The 17,500-nt window shown below is 43.0% G+C and overlaps 1 protein-coding gene across 1 annotated transcript in view; it reads right to left on the bottom strand.

The window, feature by feature from the left end:
* Positions 1-850: 850 nt before the first annotated feature.
* Positions 851-17,500, bottom strand: part of LOC143279339 (bis(5'-adenosyl)-triphosphatase enpp4-like) — a 23,529-nt gene continuing 6,879 nt past the window's right edge. The window contains exons 3-7 of the mRNA XM_076583359.1: positions 12,659-12,811; positions 9,608-9,822; positions 7,499-7,624; positions 5,069-5,308; positions 851-1,925 (exon numbers count right to left, since the gene is read on the bottom strand). Of these exons, the coding sequence (XP_076439474.1) occupies positions 1,593-1,925; positions 5,069-5,308; positions 7,499-7,624; positions 9,608-9,822; positions 12,659-12,811 (1,067 nt within the window). The 3' untranslated portion in view covers positions 851-1,592. The remainder of the gene's footprint in view (positions 1,926-5,068; positions 5,309-7,498; positions 7,625-9,607; positions 9,823-12,658; positions 12,812-17,500) is intronic.

The following is a 17,500-nucleotide window of genomic DNA, read 5'->3' as shown; positions in this document are numbered from 1 at the left end:
TTTGCTGCTGGCCGTTAAAATTGTTTAACAAACCATGAGCCATATATTATTTCCTTTCTTTTTCTTTTTTTTTAACGTCAGTGTGATGTCTGACATTAAGATTCGTTTTTCTTTAATGGTCACTGCCGTGTGAGGCAACAACAACAACAAAGATTTTCAATTTTCATTCCTCGTTATAACTGTGATCCGCCAACATAGCTCAGTGGAAATAACACAAGTCTGACTCGGCCATGTCTCAATAACACAACACAACATTATACAAGAGTACTGTATCTGTGTATGATTTTCGATTTATGTTCGTATCTTGTTATGTACTATCCCCCCACCACCACCCCCAATATTCCTTGTGATTAACACACCACCATGTTTTTTGTTTTGTTTTGTTTTTTTTTGTTTTTTCAGCAGACATAGGTCCGTCTATGCGCCAGCGTATGAAACTGTCGAACCAATGTTTCTTTCCTCAGTTTCAGGGGTAACGGGAACGTCAGATTGCCGATCAGTTGCCGACCATCGAACGCTTAATTACAAGTCAACTGAAACGTTTGTATGCCCCTCTGACATTCCACACACACACGCGCATGTGCATACACACATGCCGCGCGCACATCACGCGCACGCACACGCACACGCACGTACACATACAGGCATGCCGGCCGTGCGAACACGCACACACACGAGCGCGTGCGCACTAATATGGCGAGCCTGAACAAGAACAAGAGATCTTGTCAATGAGGAATTTTGTTTATAATGTCCCGTCACACATTCTGAAGATTGTAGACATTTTGTTCGAGTACTGATTATTTTCTTACATCTGAGTCTATTGCTCAGGAGAGGAGGGCGAAGGGGGGGGGGGGTGAATGGTGAGTTGGGGGGGAGGGTCAGTGGGGGAACTGGGTAGTTGGTAGTTGGAATTTGAAATGAATATCTACGGACCATTACAAAAAGTTAAGATCTTGTTTCATGTTCAACTGTTCAAGAAAACACTTTTACAGTACTACCAGTCTACTTGGAATTTGACAGGGTTCTGGTTATCACATCTCGCTTGAAATGAAGAAGAAACTTATTCAGCGCTTTAGACGGGCGCAATAGCCGAGTGGTTAAAGCGTTGGACTTTCAATCTGAGGGTCCCGGGTTCGAATCTCGGTGACGGCACCTGGTAGGTAAAGGGTGGAGATTTTTCCGATCTCCCAGGTCAACATAATGTGCAGACCTGCTAGTACCTGAACCCCCTTCGTGTGCATACGCAAGCAGAAGATCAAATACACACGTTAAAGATGCTGTACTCCATGTCAGCGTTCGGTGGTTTATGGAAACAAGAACATACCCAGCATGCACACCCCCGAAAGCGGAGTATGGCTGCCTATAGGGCGGGGTAAAAATAGTCATACACGTAAAGGCCCACTCGTGTAAATACGAGTGATTGTGGGAGTTGCAGCCCACGAACGAAGAAGAAGAAGAAGAAGAAGAAGAAGAAATCAGCGCTACTGAAATGAGGCACATCCTCCTTTGTGTTACTGATAATCACTAACGCCGGTAGAAGAAGAATAAGAAGAATTTGCCCCCCCCCCCCCCCCCCAACCCCCCATCTACAATTAATGGACTGACGACATCCACCAGGTCGCCATCAAGGTGAAGGACAGGCCGAGCACCCAGCGGACAGCCGTGCTGCAGTGCAGGGAGACAGCCAGCCCCGTGCTGTCAGTCACAAAGCGATCCGTGTTGGCCACACTGCCGTTGTTCGGGGCGGGGTGCACGTGCAGCAGACGACACAGGAGCGGGTAAATGTCCACAGACCGGATGGAAGGCAAGTTCACTCCCTTGCGGAAGTCGGGTCCCCGCGCGAAGAAGATGGGTTTCATGGAGGGCAGGTCGTTGCTGTAGCCGTGGTTCCCTTTGGGGTTCCAGTCCAGGGTTTCGTTCATATCCTGGAACCGGCAGAAAACAAAAAGTAGGGCTGGATGGGTGGGAGGGAAGGAGAGAGAGAGAGAGAGAGAGAGAGAGAGAGAGAGAGAGAGAGAGAGAGACTGACTGAAGACTGACTGAAGATGTTTTATTCATAAAGGCCATAGCCCCTTAGAAGGGGGATAAACATGAAAGTCGCGTACAAATACACAGAACGTTCAAGATGTTACGAAGGCACTTCGACGTTTAAACGCTTTACACAGATAAAGAGTGAATTGTTTAACAAGACTTTCGTTTGTAGATGACATTAACAAGACGAGTTTGAATAAACAAGGTTGTCTGAAATATTTTTCTGGAATTAATTGTTCTCTGATATCTCTCAATTCTGCACAATCTAGCACAAAATGGACTTCATCTTCCTTTGACTTTTTGCATAACGGACAAATAGGATCAGAAATGTTAGACTGTCTGTAACGATATCGATGGACAAACAATTCAGAAACGCCAAATCTAAATTTGGTCATTACATGCTTCAGATGCCTGTCAACATTCATAGACATATAAGTTGGAAAACTATGTTGGTCATTGATAAGTCGATAAATCTCAAATCTGTCACTGCCTTGGATATGTGAATTCCAGTTTTGCCATCTGCTGTCAATCATTCTTTCACGAAACACACGAATAAAAGCTTTAGTATCCCCAACCCCTTGGCTGCACATCATGCGAACGAACACGAAAAGAGATCTTGTCACATAGTTTTAATACCCGTCACACTTCTGAAGATTGAGACCATTTTGTCGAGTACTGATTATTTCTTACATCTGATCTATTGCTCAGAATGAAGGCGAAGTGGGGGGGTGAATGTTTAGTGGGGGGGGGGTGAGGTCATGGGATACGGTATTGGTAGTGAATTTGAAATGAATATCTTCGAGCATACATAAGTAAGATTTGTATCTGTTATGTTTCAAGAAAAACATTATTAGTATACAGTCTCATGGAATTTTTCAGGGTCAGTATCACATTCGCTTGAATAGAAGAAACTATTCAGCGCTTTAGACGGCCATAATGCCCGATGTTAAAGGTTGGATTCAATTGAGGTCCAGGTTTCGAATCGGTGACGACTGGTGTCAAGGGTGGATTTATTCGATCATCCAGTCAACTAATGTCAGACCTGCAGTACCTGACCCCTTGTGTGCATGCTACAGCAAAAGTCAATACACAGTTAAAGTGCTTGTACCAATCAAGCGTTCGGTGGATTTATGATACAAGAACAACAGCATGCACACCCGAAAGCGATGTATGCTTTCCTTAGGGCGGTAAAAATAGTCATCACTTTAAAGACACTGTGTAATCGTGTTGTGATTGCAGCACTAACGATTAGATTGAAGAAGAAGACGAGCAAGATGAAGAAATCTTTCGCTTGAATGAGCCATCTCCATTTTGTTACTGATTAATCATACACGCCGTAGAAGAAGAATAAAAGAATTTGCCCCCATACCCCCCCCAACCCATCTCAATTAATGGATGACGCATCCACCAGTGTCCCATCAATTGAAGGACGCGTGACCCAGCGAAGCCGTCTGCAGTTTCAGGAGACAGCCAGCCGAAGTCGTCACAAAGCGGGCTGTGCCACACTGCCGTTGTTTGGCGGTGCAACCACCAGACGTAACAGGCTGGAAATGTCACAGATCAAGTGGGGGCAGTTACTCTCTGCGAAAGTGGGTCCGCGCGAAGAAGAGAGGTTTCAGAGAGGGAGGGTGTGCTGTAGCGTGGTTACCTTTGGGGTCAGTCCAAGGGTTTCTTACATTCCTGAAAACGCAGAAAACAAAAAGTAGGGCTGGATGGGTGGGAGGGAAGGAGGGAGGAGAGAGAGAGAGAGAGAGAGAGAGAGAGAGAGAGAGAGGAGGGGGGGGAGGTTATAACTGATGGAAAAGGAATGAACACAAAATGCCTGGTTTCATCTTACCCTCATAAAACGAAATCAATGAAATACACAGGGAATACTAGAGAGAGAGAGAGAGAGAGTGTGTGTGTGTGTGTGTGTTTGCACTGATGGGTTTTCAGATTTACATAAAAAAAGACTTTCTGTTTTCTGAAGAAAAAAAAAATCCGATGGCCCGTTCTGTACCGTTTGCCGATGACCTGTCAAAAATGAAACCGGAAGTCTCTTTCGGAAGTGTCCTCTGTTGACCCCGCAGTGACTGAAGAACGAGGCATGGAGAGGACAGTGAGTGACTGGGCACAGCGCCAAAATCCAAGTGAAAGGTTTCCTCACGGTCGATTGAAGTAAAAAATGCCGATAACAGAAGACGATCCCTACATGGCATGTGTTGATATCACTGTGAAAAGCTAATCACACACACACACACTACACACGCACGCACGCGCGCGCCCGCACACATGCACACACAAACACACACACAAACGTGCACGCGCGCACAGAAACACGTAAGCGCCGGTGCGCGCGACGGACCTCCATCGCTGCCAATCCCCTATATGGCCGTGGGTTCTTAATTATTCTTGACTCTCTTTTCATTCAGCCAACCCCCCCCCCCTCCCAAAGATGCAAACGTTTGCCACTTTATGCAACAAGTAACATTGTAGCCATCGAAACAACAACTTTGTGGCAATTGACGTCAATGCTTTTTTTTGTTTCTCTCTCTCTCTCTGAAATTACGTCAACTGATGCTGCGGCAATGGTTAAAGACTGAAAGTTCATGGCGAGAGTTAGTTTACTTTATTTTGATCTGAGTTCTATAGCCAGATTTCCAAAGGTAGGCCTACACACGTATGCACACACAGAGGCTGAAAAGCGCGCGCGCGTGTGTGTGTGTGTGTGCCGTTGTGTGTGTGTGTGTGTGTGTGTGTGTGTGTGTGTGTGTGTGTGTGTGTGTGCGTGCGTGTGTGTGTGCTTGTGTGTATGTGTGTGTGTGTGTGTGTGCGCGCGCGCCGTGTGTGCGCGCCGTATGTGTGTGTATGTGTGCGTGCACCTTGTGTGTGTGTGTGTGTGTATGTGCGCGTGCGCGCGCATATGTGTGTGTGTGTGTGCGCCGGTGGTGCGTGTGTGCGTGCGCCGTGTGTGTGTGTGTGTGTGTGTGTGTGTGTGTGTGTGTGTGTTTTAAATCTATAATCAACATCTCTATGGACGGACAGGAAGCCAACTCACACTGGACAAGGTCCAGCCCTCCTCAGAGATGATGATGATGGGCATGATCCTGTCGTTGTGCCTGTAGTGGAAGTGATCCGGGATCTGGTCCTTGTGGTACACCGTCACGTGAGGGATCTGACTGGCCTGTCTGAACACTTCCGCTTCCTGTCCCTCCCGGGGCAAGATGGCCGTCACCGCCTCGAAGTCCGGCACGGCATCCACCAGGCTCTTGTTGACGTACTGCCACACGTCTATCAGCTGGAGGGAAAGTAAAGGAAGGGGGGGGGGGGGGGGGGGGGGGGGGGGGAGATCATAAATTTAAGGCGTTTTAAAAATCATGGGACAACAGCGAGTATTCCGAAATGAACGTTGACCTTTGTATTCTGCATATCTAGAGTGGAAAAAATATCGTGTTTTAAAAACCATGGGACAACAGCAGCGAGTATGTAAGTTATCTCTCTCTCTCTCTCTCTCTCTCTCTCTATATATATATATATATATATATATAATGTGTGTGTGTGTGTGTGTGTGTGTGTGTGTTCGTGCGTGTGTGTGTGTGTGTGTGTGTGTGTGTGTGTGACCGCCATAAATAAAATCATTGGTACGGTTGATTTAATTAGTTTCAGACAAGTTGCTTTCTGTGGAGTCTGTTCATGGACTGAACTGAATATATCTGATGTCTGTTCGCTTTTTACAGATGAATGATAATGGGCTTACATCAATTGTAAAAGTACCAAAAAGGTTTCGTTGTAACGATCAAAGAAGAATCCGCCCACCTCACAGCTGGAGTGATTGGTGGTGGTAGTACCAGCAGTAGTAGACAGAGAGAGGGTAGCAGTAGATAGCTACATAACTGTAGTGATGGTAGTAGTAGTACCAACATTAGTAGACAGACAGTGTAGCAGTAGATAGCTACATAACTGTAGTGATGGTGGTGGTAGTACCAGCAGTAGTAGACAGAGAGGGTAGCAGTAGATAGCTACATAACTGTAGTGATGGTAGTAGTAGTACCAACATTAGTAGACAGGCAGTGTAGCAGTATATAGCTACATACCTGTAGTGATGGTGATAGTAATACCGGCAGTAGTAGACAGAGAGAGAGAGGGTAGCAGTAGATAGCTACATAGCTGTAGTGATGGTGGCAGTAGTACCAGCAGTAGTAGACAGACAGGGTAGCAGTAGATAGCTACATAGCTGTAGTGATGGTGGTGGTAGTACCAGCAGTAGTAGACAGAGAGAGGGTAGCAGTAGATAGCTACATAACTGTAGTGATGGTAGTAGTAGTACCAACATTAGTAGACAGGCAGTGTAGCAGTAGGTAGCTACATACCTGTAGTGATGGTGATAGTAGTACCAGCAGTAGTAGACAGTGTAGCAGTCGGTAGCTACATAGCTGTAGTGATGGTGGTAGTAGTACCAGCAGTAGCAGACAGAGAGGGTAGCAGTAGATAGCTACATAGCTGTAGTGATGATGGCAGTAGTACCAGCAGTAGCAGACAGAGAGGGTAGCAGTAGATAGCTACATACCTGTAGTGATGGTGATAGTAATACCGGAAGTATTAGAGAGAGAGAGAGAGAGGGTAGCAGTAGATAGCTACATAGCTGTAGTGATGGTGGTAGTAGTACCAGCAGTAGTAGACAGAGAGTGTAGCAGTAGATAGCTACATAGCTGTAGTGATGATGGCAGTAGTACCAGCAGTAGCAGACAGAGAGGGTAGCAGTATATAGCTACATACCTGTAGTGATGTTGATAGTAATACCGGAAGTATTAGAGAGAAAGGGTAGCAGTAGATAGCTACATAGCTGTAGTGATGGTGGTAGTAGTACCAGCGGTAGTAGACAGAGAGGGTAGCAGTAGATAGCTACATAGCTGTAGTGATGATGGCAGTAGTACCAGCAGTAGTAGACAGACAGTGTAGCAGTAGGTAGCTACATAGCTGTAGTGATGGTGGTAGTAGTACCAGCAGTAGTAGACAGAGAGTGTAGCAGTAGATAGCTACATAGCTGTAGTGATGGTGGTGGTAGTGCCAGCAGTAGTAGACAGAGTGTAGCAGTAGATAGCTACATAGCTGTAGTGATGATGGCAGTAGTACCAGCAGTAGTAGACAGAGAGTGTAGCAGTAGGTAACTACATAGCTGTAGTGATGGTAGTAGCAGTACCAGCAGTAGTAGACAGTGTAGCAGTAGGTAGCTACATAGCTGTAGTGATTGTAGTAGTAGTACCAGCAGTGGTAGACAGAGAGAGGGTAGCAGTCGGTAGCTACATAGCCGTAGTGATGGTGGTAGTAGTACCATCAGTAGTAGACAGAGAGTGTAGCTGTAGATAACTACATAGCTGTAGTGATGGTCGTAGTAGTGCCATCAGTAGTAGACAGAGAGTGTAGCAGTAGATAGCTACACAGCTGTAGTGATGGTGGCAGCAGTAGCAGATGAACCAGCAATACATGCCTTGTCAGGAATGCTGACGTTGGTCATGCCGTGATCTGACGTAATGATGACGTTGACCACGTCAGTGAGGTTCTTATCGTCCAGTTCGGCCAGAATCTGTCCCAGGATTCCGTCCATATCTCGTACCTGTCGTGTATAATAATAATAATAATAATAATAATAATGATAATAATGAATACTTATTGAGCGCTTTCCTCCCTTAAAGGGAGCTGAAAGCGCTTTACAAAAACATTTAAACACAAATACACAACAAAAGCTTTAACGCACAAAAGCATAGAACAGATTCAAAGACTACGCGTATTACATTACTTAATCACACACACACACACACACAAGCACGCACACACACACACACACACACACACACACACACACACACACACATGCAGACACACACACACACACACACACACACACACACACACACAGACAGAGCATGGGTTATAGCTGAATGTCATTAGAAAAACATGGAAAATCTATGCATAGGCATTTGCAAAAAGTTGTGTGTACCATACATTTCATGACACTTTTTTTTTCATCCGTCATACATATACATTTGTTTCACCTGCCATACATGCCATACATTTCTTTACTATAAATAATTTATTAGAGTGAATGATGAATCCAGGACCAGTGGTCGTCGATTTCCACAAGAAAGGAGATGCGTCAAAAGATAATTTTTGTTTGACTTAAGAAAAAAAAAAGTCAATTTGGTCAAGGTAGACACATTTTCATTATGTGTAACAGTGCAGTTTTATAACATATAATAGACATTATACCTAGCATCAGCACAGAGTTATGGACACTTTGCTTAGCTAACGTAATGTGAACAGAACACAACTCATACATTGTTTTCTGAAAGAAAAAAAACACACACAAAAAACATATGGAGTATCTTATGTATGAACACATTTCCTCCAGTTTTCCATACGTGACTATATAAAACACCCATTACACAGTCATGTTAGACATTATTACTGCAGACACATAAGTAGACATGAATACACACATACATTATTATTTACATACTCCATACTTACACATTCACATACACCTGTTCTTCAAGTATAAAAATTTATCATTGAGCCTTTATTATTGTTGTGCATTTTGATCTTTCATCATATTTTGTAATGGGTTATTGTTTTCAAGAAGTTTTATTATATGGACACCATTTTCTCGTAAATACATCGCTTAATATTTCCACTGAATGCATATTGTTTGACTTTTTACCTTGAAACTGATTCACGCAAGGGGAGGGTGGATGGGTGCGTCAATTAAAAAAAATCTCCAGTCGATGTCCCTGTGGGCCATTCTCGTCATCCAAAAGAGCAGTTAGCATGCTTGTATTTATTTATTTTATTTATTATTATTATTATTATTATTTATTTATTTATTTATTTATTCTGTTTTATTTTATTTATTTATCTATTTATTTATCTATTTTATTTTTATTTTTTGTACGCTTATAGTTGACTTCATCGAGTTTTTGCGCTTTATATATATTATTATTAGTTATTATACTCGCTATTATTAACCAATCAGCCAACCAACCAACGAACCAACCAACCAGCCAACCACCCAACCAACCAACCAACCAACCAATCAACCAGCCATCCAACCAACCAACTAGCCAACCAACCCACCAACCAACCAACCTATGTGGAGTGATGGCCTTGAGGTAACGCGTCCGCCTAGGAAGTGAGAGAATCTGAGCGCGCTGGTTCGAATCACGGCTCAACCGCCGATATTTTCTCCCCCCTCCAATAGACCTTGAGTGGTGGTCTGGACGCTAGTCATTCGAATGAGACGATAAACCGTGGTCCCGTGTGCAGCATGCACTTAGCGCACGTAAAAGAACCCACGGCAACAACAGGGTTGTCCCTGGCAAAATTCTGTAGAAAATTCCACTTCGATAGGAAAAACAAATAAAACTGCACGCAGGAAAAAAATACACAAAAAAAGAGAAAAAGGGTGGCGCTGTAGTGTAGCGACGCGTTCTCCCTGGGGCAGAGCAGCCCGAATTTCACACAGAGAAATTTGTTGTGATAAAAAAAAGAGAAATACAAATGCAAATACAAACCAACCAACCAGCCGACCAAGCCCACCCACCTTGGCGTCTACCAGGGGGGAGTCGGGTCCGTAGCGGTGTCCGGCGAGGTCAGGTTCCTCAAAGTAGAGGGCCACGAAGTCCTTGTGGTGGTCCACGAACCAGCTGACGGCGGTGCTGACACGTTGGCCGAAGGGCACGGACTGGTTGTAGGCCATGGTGATGGACGGACGCAGACCCTGGATCACACTCTCACTCCCCGGCCAGAAATACACGGCTGTGTGGATCAGAAACGTGGGTCTTCTTCTTCTTCTGCTTCTTCTGTTTCTTCTGCTTCTTCTTCTGTTTCTTCTGCTTCTTCTGCTTCATCTTCTTCTGCTTCTGATTCTACTTCTTCTTCTTCTCCTTGCTGTTGTTGTTGTTACCGTTGTTGCTTTTGTTGTCGTCGTCGTCGTAGTCGTCACCATCACTATCATTGATGATACTTATCTATGTTGCGCCTACCTTCCGTGAGAGACCAAACTCTAACCTTTACCAACACAAAGTCATTTGATTATCATTATCAGTATTATCATTATCATATGCTGTTATTATTATTATCATTATTATTATTATTAGTAGTAGTAGTAGTAGTAGTAGTATTTGTCATTCGAATGAGACGATAAACCGAGGACCCGTGTGCAGTATGTACTTAGCGCACGTAAAAAAACCCACAGCAACAAAAGGGTTTTTCCTGGCAAAATTCTGTAGAATAATCCACTTCGATAGGGAAAAAAGCAAACAAATAAAACTGCACGCATGAGAAAAAAAAAAGAAGAAAAAAAAAGGGTGGCGCTGTAGTGTAGCGACGCGCTCTCCCTGGGGAGAGCAGCCCGAATTTCACACAGAGAAATTTGTTGTGATAAAAAGAGAAATACGATACAAATACAATTATTATTATCATTATTACTGTCATCATCACCATCATTACGATACAACACAATTATTTTATTATTATTATTATTCTTGTGGATACTTATATAGCGCCTTTATTCCGTCAAACACCAAAATCTAAGCGCTTTACAACCATAGAGTCATTTGCACAACAGGCTGCCCACCTGGTAAGAGCCAACAGACGGCTGCCTTTTGGTGCTAACGTGTGTCATGAAACGAAATAAGATTGCCAGAAAAGACTGCCTTCTCCTGCGTCCTTTATTTCCTCTGTCTCTCTGTGTGTCTGTCTCTGTCTGTCTCTGTCTCTGTCTTTATCTGTCTCTGTCACCTTGTTTTGGTGTCTGTTGTCTCTGTCTGTCTCTGTCACCTTGTTTCGGTGTCTGTTGTCTCTGTCTGTCTCTGTCACCTTGTTTTGGTGTCTGTTGTCTCTGTCTGTCTCTGTCTGTCTCTGTCTGTCTGTCTCTGTCACCTTGTTTTGGTGTCTGTTGTCTCTGTCTGTCTCTGTCTGTCTGTCTCTGTCACCTTGTTTTGGTGTCTGTTGTCTCTGTCTGTCTCTGTCTGTCTGTCTCTGTCACCTTGTTTTGGTGTCTGTTGTCTCTGTCTGTCTCTGTCTCTGTCTGTCTCTGTCTGTCTCTGTCACCTTGTTTTGGTGTCTGTTGTCTCTGTCTGTCTATGTCTCTGTCTGTCTCTGTCACCTTGTTTCGGTGTCTGTTGTCTCTGTCTGTCTATGTCTGTCTCTGTCACCTTGTTTTGGTGTCTGTTGTCTCTGTCTGTCTCTGTCACCTTGTTTCTGTCTCTGTCTGTCTCTGTCACCTTGTTTCTGTCTCTGTCTGTCTCTGTCACCTTGTTTCGGTGTCTGTCTGTCTCTGTCTCTGTCTCTGTCTGTCTCTGTCACCTTGTTTCTGTCTGTTGTCTCTGTCTGTCTCTGTCTGTCTATGTCTGTCTCTGTCACCTTGTTTCTGTCTGTTGTCTCTGTCTGTCTCTGTCTGTCTCTGTCACCTTGTTTCTGTCTGTTGTCTCTGTCTGTCTCTGTCACCTTGTTTCTGTCTGTTGTCTCTGTCTCTGTCTGTCTATGTCTGTCTCTGTCACCTTGTTTCTGTCTGTTGTCTCTGTCTGTCTCTGTCACCTTGTTTCTGTCTGTTGTCTCTGTCTGTCTCTGTCTGTCTCTGTCACCTTGTTTCTGTCTGTTGTCTCTGTCTGTCTCTGTCTGTCTCTGTCACCTTGTTTCGGTGTCTGTCTGTCTCTGTCTCTGTCACCTTGTTTCTGTCTCTGTCTGTCTCTGTCTCTGTTTGTATCTGTCTGTTGTCTCTGTCTCTGTCTGTCTCTGTCACCTTGTTTCGGTGTCTGTCTGTCTCTGTCTGTCTCTGTCACCTTGTTTTGGTGTCTGTTGTCTCTGTCTGTCTATGTCACCTTGTTTCGGTGTCTGTTGTCTCTGTCTTTATCTGTCTCTGTCACCTTGTTTCGGTGTCTGTTGTCTCTGTCTGTCTCTGTCTGTCTCTGTCACCTTGTTTCTGTCTCTGTCTGTCTATGTCACCTTGTTTTGGTGTCTGTTGTCTCTGTCTGTCTATGTCACCTTGTTTCTGTCTCTGTCTGTCTATGTCACCTTGTTTTGGTGTCTGTTGTCTCTGTCTGTCTCTGTCTGTCTCTGTCACCTTGTTTTGGTGTCTGTTGTCTCTGTCTGTCTCTGTCTGTCTCTGTCACCTTGTTTCTGTCTCTGTCTGTCTCTGTCACCTTGTTTCTGTCTCTGTCTGTCTCTGTCTGTCTCTGTCACCTTGTTTCTGTCTCTGTCTGTCTCTGTCTGTTGTCTCTGTCTCTGTCACCTTGTTTCTGTCTCTGTCTGTCTCTGTCTGTCTCCGTCACCTTGTTTCTGTCTCTGTCTCTGTCTGTCTCTGTCTGTATCTGTCTCTGTCTGTCTCTGTCACCTTGTTTCTGTCTCTGTCTGTCTCTGTCTGTTGTCTCTGTCTCTTTCTGTCTCTGTCTGTCTCCGTCACCTTGTTTCTGTCTCTGTCTCTGTCTGTCTCTGTCACCTTGTTTCTGTCTCTGTCTGTCTCTGTCTGTATCTGTCTCTGTCTGTCTCTGTCTGTCTCCGTCACCTTGTTTCGGTGTCTCTCTTCTTTTCCTTGTCTTCCCCCTCCTGCTTTGCCTCCTCTTTTAGCTGTGACAATAAAATTACCACTGACCGGTGCTGTTTCTTCTCTGTTTCTCCACAGTGATCCAGATGGGTTCTCCCCCCTCCCACCAGTAGGACTCCTTGGAGGCCATGGAGAAATACGTCTTCCGCTTCCGGTCGTACATCCGGTTGGCAACGATCCCGTGGCTCTCCTCGTACAGCCCTGTAGGAAGGCAGAAAACGGCACGTGCAGTGAGCGTGCCAGGTCAGTATCCATCAGGGTCCACAATTCATTCCCACAGCTGTGCTGTGCTGTGCTGTGCTGTGCTGTGCTGTGCTGACCCTTCTTCATTTTCTGCTGTCATTCCTTCTCTTTCATTACTTCGTGCACTCCGGAAGTTGTTGTTTTATGTACGTTTCCTTGGGCAATGCTTATCATTAGACACGTCAACAAGCCTGCATTGCACACACACACACACACACACACACACACACACACACACACACACACACATACACACACACACGTGCGTTCAGTACCTTAATGGAGTCAGTTCTACACACACACACACACACACACACACACACACACACACACACACGTGCGTTCAGTACCTTAATGGAATCAGTTCTACACACACACACACACACACACACACACACACACACTGCGTTCAGTACCTTAATGTAGTCAGTTCTACACACACACACACACACACACACACACACACACACACACGTGCGTTCAGTACCTTAATGGAGTCAGTTCTAGACACACACACACACACACACACACACACACACACACACACACACACACACACACAGAGTCACACACACACTCACACACGTGCGTTCAGTACCTAAATGTAGTCAGTTCCACACACACACACAGCCACCACACACACACACACCCTCTCTCTCTCTCTCCCTCCCCTATCACACCCCCAGTACCTCCAGCACCAATCTGCTCCCAGAAACGTTCTTCATACAAAAATACGTCGTTTCCTATTGAACCACACATCGATGGAATTGCCTTTAAAAAAACAACAACAACGAAACAAACAAAACAACAACAACAACAAAAACACCACCAGCCGGCCAGAGAGTAAAGGGTAATTGTACTAACTGTCTGTTCTGTAGGAGCATCAAACCCAACTTTTGTCAAGAAAAGCAAACAAACAAACAAACAAAAAAACATATCTGACAACTTCCAGATACTTACTTATATCCTGTGATAATAAAGTTTCGTTGCAGTAATCATCAACTGCAGATCGAAACAGGAAGAAGAGAAGGCGAAAACAGAGAAAACAGAATTTGCAAGGAATGTAATATGGGTACTGTTGGGGATGAATTTCATTTTGTTTTAGACTGTCCCCAGAATACTGTAATTCGAAATAAATTGATACCACATACATATAAATCACACATGTCAATGTTCGGTTTATGCAATTTATTCAGTGCTGGGAAGAAAACACAACTTTAATCTAAGTAAATTCATAAAACTTGGAAAGGTTGTGTAACTTTTTGCTACATCTAAAACATACTTGTCAGTATGTTTAACTTTGATTTGTTTTGTTGCAAATCATCATTAGCGCGCGCGCGCGTTTGTGTGCTTGCGTGGGTGTGCGTTTTTGCGTGTTTCGGAGTCATCGTTTTGGCTGAAGTTGTGATTCAATGAGTATGTATTGTTATTGTATCCTCCACACCCCAAAAGGGGCAAAAAGATTAAATTTCTTTGACTCTTTGAATGTTTTGTTGGAACTTGCTGGGGATACCATCCACGGTGTCTGTTTGACCTAGAAGATGGGAACTGAGCGGCCATCGATGCGGAAGAGGAAAAGTGTTACACTTTGTCCTCATGATAAGATAACGTCATGTGAAGTGGTCATTCAGACTGACAGAGCTCTTCACTCATGTCAACACTGTACGCCGGGTGGAAACGTCAAGATATCGGTGAACAAAAACAAAAAACAAAACAAAAAACTATAAAAAAAAACCAAAAAAGCACATGCACGCGCTCGCGCTCACCACGGTATATACACACACACCCATGCGAGCACGCGCGCACGTATGTGTGTACGTACACATAAACATTCACACAAACGCTTGCGCGCATACGCACACCGATATGGATAAAATACACACGCACGCGCGCGCGTACGCGCACATATATACACACACGCAAGAACACACACGCTCATACACTCACAAAACACTCATTGTCTCGTTGCATGCGCATACACACACGGCCGGGAAATTTACACACATGCACACATGTGAGCACACACACATATGTACAACACATTCGCACACACAAACAAGAAAAAAACACAGTCACAAGCACACGGCAACATAAACGCGCGCGCGCATGGGCACGCACAAATATATCCCCTCCCCCCTACACCCCCCCTCCCCACCCCCAGTGCACCATGCCTGCCCTCTTCCCCACACCACCCTCCCCCGTTTTCTATATACCTGTCTATCTATTTACTGAATTATCTATCATTGATTGATTTATCTATTTGTTTGTCGTGTGCCGTGGCAAAGTTATTTTCAAAATGATAGTAAAGTTTACTTACACTTGTCCCCCTCCCCCCACTTCTCTGTCACGCGCGCGCGCACACACACACACACACACACACACACACACAGCGAGGGGGTTGGAGGGGGGAGAGGTGATGCAGAGTCAGAGAGAATTACAGAGACACGGAGATGTAAAGATTTTTTTTTTTTTTTTTAACATTTAAAAAAAATTCCATTTTGATTAGGTTGACATTTTACAACAACATCTAAATGGACATTTATAAAGAAAAAGAAAAAGAAAGAGAAAACAACATAAATAGACTGACAGACAGAAACAGCCAAGCGGATGGATTATACATAGGTTGGTTATCATCATGGAGTATTATCATTCATTTCTTAAGATCTTACACAAGCTGTCAAGGAATACAAACTGTCAAGTATCTTAGAGCACGTTCACCACAAGTGAACACCTCAATCATTTCTTACGAATATCAACAAAAAGAAAATAAACATGGGTGGTTAATTTTCGTTAATCATGAACAGGTTACTAATCATTTGTGATCAATAATTTGTAAGGCAGCCATCTGGCAGAGAAAACAACATGGTTAAAGTTAATATAGGCATTATATTCTTCAATTCTATATCGAGTTTTTAATTTGTTAAAAAAAACAACAACTGATATTTGTGGAAAGCTGTCCTCAATTTTAAATAAATATAAGTAATACTTTGCAAACAATATTATAAAACACAAAACAGCATCAGTTGTTATTGTCACATCATGTCTAAATAACACAAGTGATTCTGTTAACTTTAAATTTCCTGCGTTTACACATCTCTCTTTTATCAAGTCCATTAAAGCGTTCCAAAACATTTGCACATAATTGCATTTCCAAAAAGCATGATGAACACTGTGTTCTCTACAAAAACTACATTTGTTATTATCAGTAACACCAATCTCTTTTAAAACAGTTTTTGTACATAAACATCGGTGTATTATTTTCAGCTGAAACCATTTCAGTTTTACATGATATATCTTGTGTGCATGCATAAAACAAGATTTCCAGTTATGATACATCAAAAGCTTTAAGTCCCATTTCTCACAACATTTTGGTTTCATATCATTTTCAATCAATACATCATAATATGGTCTTGAGCCTTTAGAAATAGAAAACAAGTGTTTGAAGCAGAGCGAAGTATTTATGTGTCTGTTGTTATCCACATTAATATTATGCTTTTTAACTAATTCGTTTATTGTTGATTTATATCCAGCATAAGTAAGGAAATCAATGTGCAAATCATAGTTTTCTTTGAAGCGTAAATATGAAAGAACTTTACCATCATCACCAAAATGATCTGTTCTGTACCTATATTCTATGTCTGCGTCGTCTGTCAAGGATACTACAGTGTCTGAAATCAAAAAGAAATCTAATCTAGCCTGTTGGAAAGGATCAGTTCTTCTCCATGTGTAACATGTGTAACTACTTTTGCTTTAGGATTATTTATATGTTTATAATTTATGGTAATCTATTGTTGGGTTAAGAACTAAATTGAAATCCCCAGCTATTATAACATTTTCTACATTATTTTCACTTTTTTTTTTGTTTTGAATTCACATAAAAATCAGGTTCATCTTTATTTGGTCCATATACATTAACAAGGAGGAAGTTTTTTTTTTTTTTGTATTTCAACAAGTAGAATAATGTAATTCCCTGAACTGTTAGTTATTGTCCGTTTCACTTTAAATTCGAAATTATTGTTAAACATTATTGCGACCCCTCTTGCATTCGATGTATAGCTTGAAAAATAGCATTTTCCCCCATTCTGCTGAAACATATTTTTCCATCTTTTCTTCAAAATGCGTATCCTGTAAAAAAAAAAAAAAAAAAAAAAAAAAAAAAAAAAAGAGTACTTCATATTTCTCAAGTAATGGAAAATATCACGTTTTTTTGTGTGAACTATTCAGACGTTGACAATTAACTGAAACAATGGATACATTACCATTCATATTTGTCCATAAAGAAGTATGACAAATATATGCATCCAGCCCAATGTAAAGAGAGATGTAAAGATACACACACAGAAGAAAGTTAATACAGCTGTCTGTCTTCACCGTTCAGGAAATCTAGGCGGAAAGGGTTTGATCCAGCTAAACATCCCCCCCCCCCACCCCACCACCACGACACTTAGCACACTTTCATTTCCGGTGCCAACTGCACGACCAGCAAACTTGTATAGTATTTCTCTTTTTGTCACAACAGATTTCTCTGTCAGAAATTCGGGCTGCTCTCCCCAGGGAGAACGCGTCGCTACACAACAGCGCCACCCCCTTTTTTGTATTTTTTTCCTGCGTGCAGTTTTCCTATTGAAATGGATTTTTCTACAGAAT

The sequence above is a fragment of the Babylonia areolata genome, chromosome 2, assembly GCF_041734735.1.
Source record: "Babylonia areolata isolate BAREFJ2019XMU chromosome 2, ASM4173473v1, whole genome shotgun sequence".
Taxonomy (NCBI): domain Eukaryota; kingdom Metazoa; phylum Mollusca; class Gastropoda; order Neogastropoda; family Buccinidae; genus Babylonia; species Babylonia areolata.
This window is presented reverse-complemented; position numbering and strand designations above follow the sequence as displayed.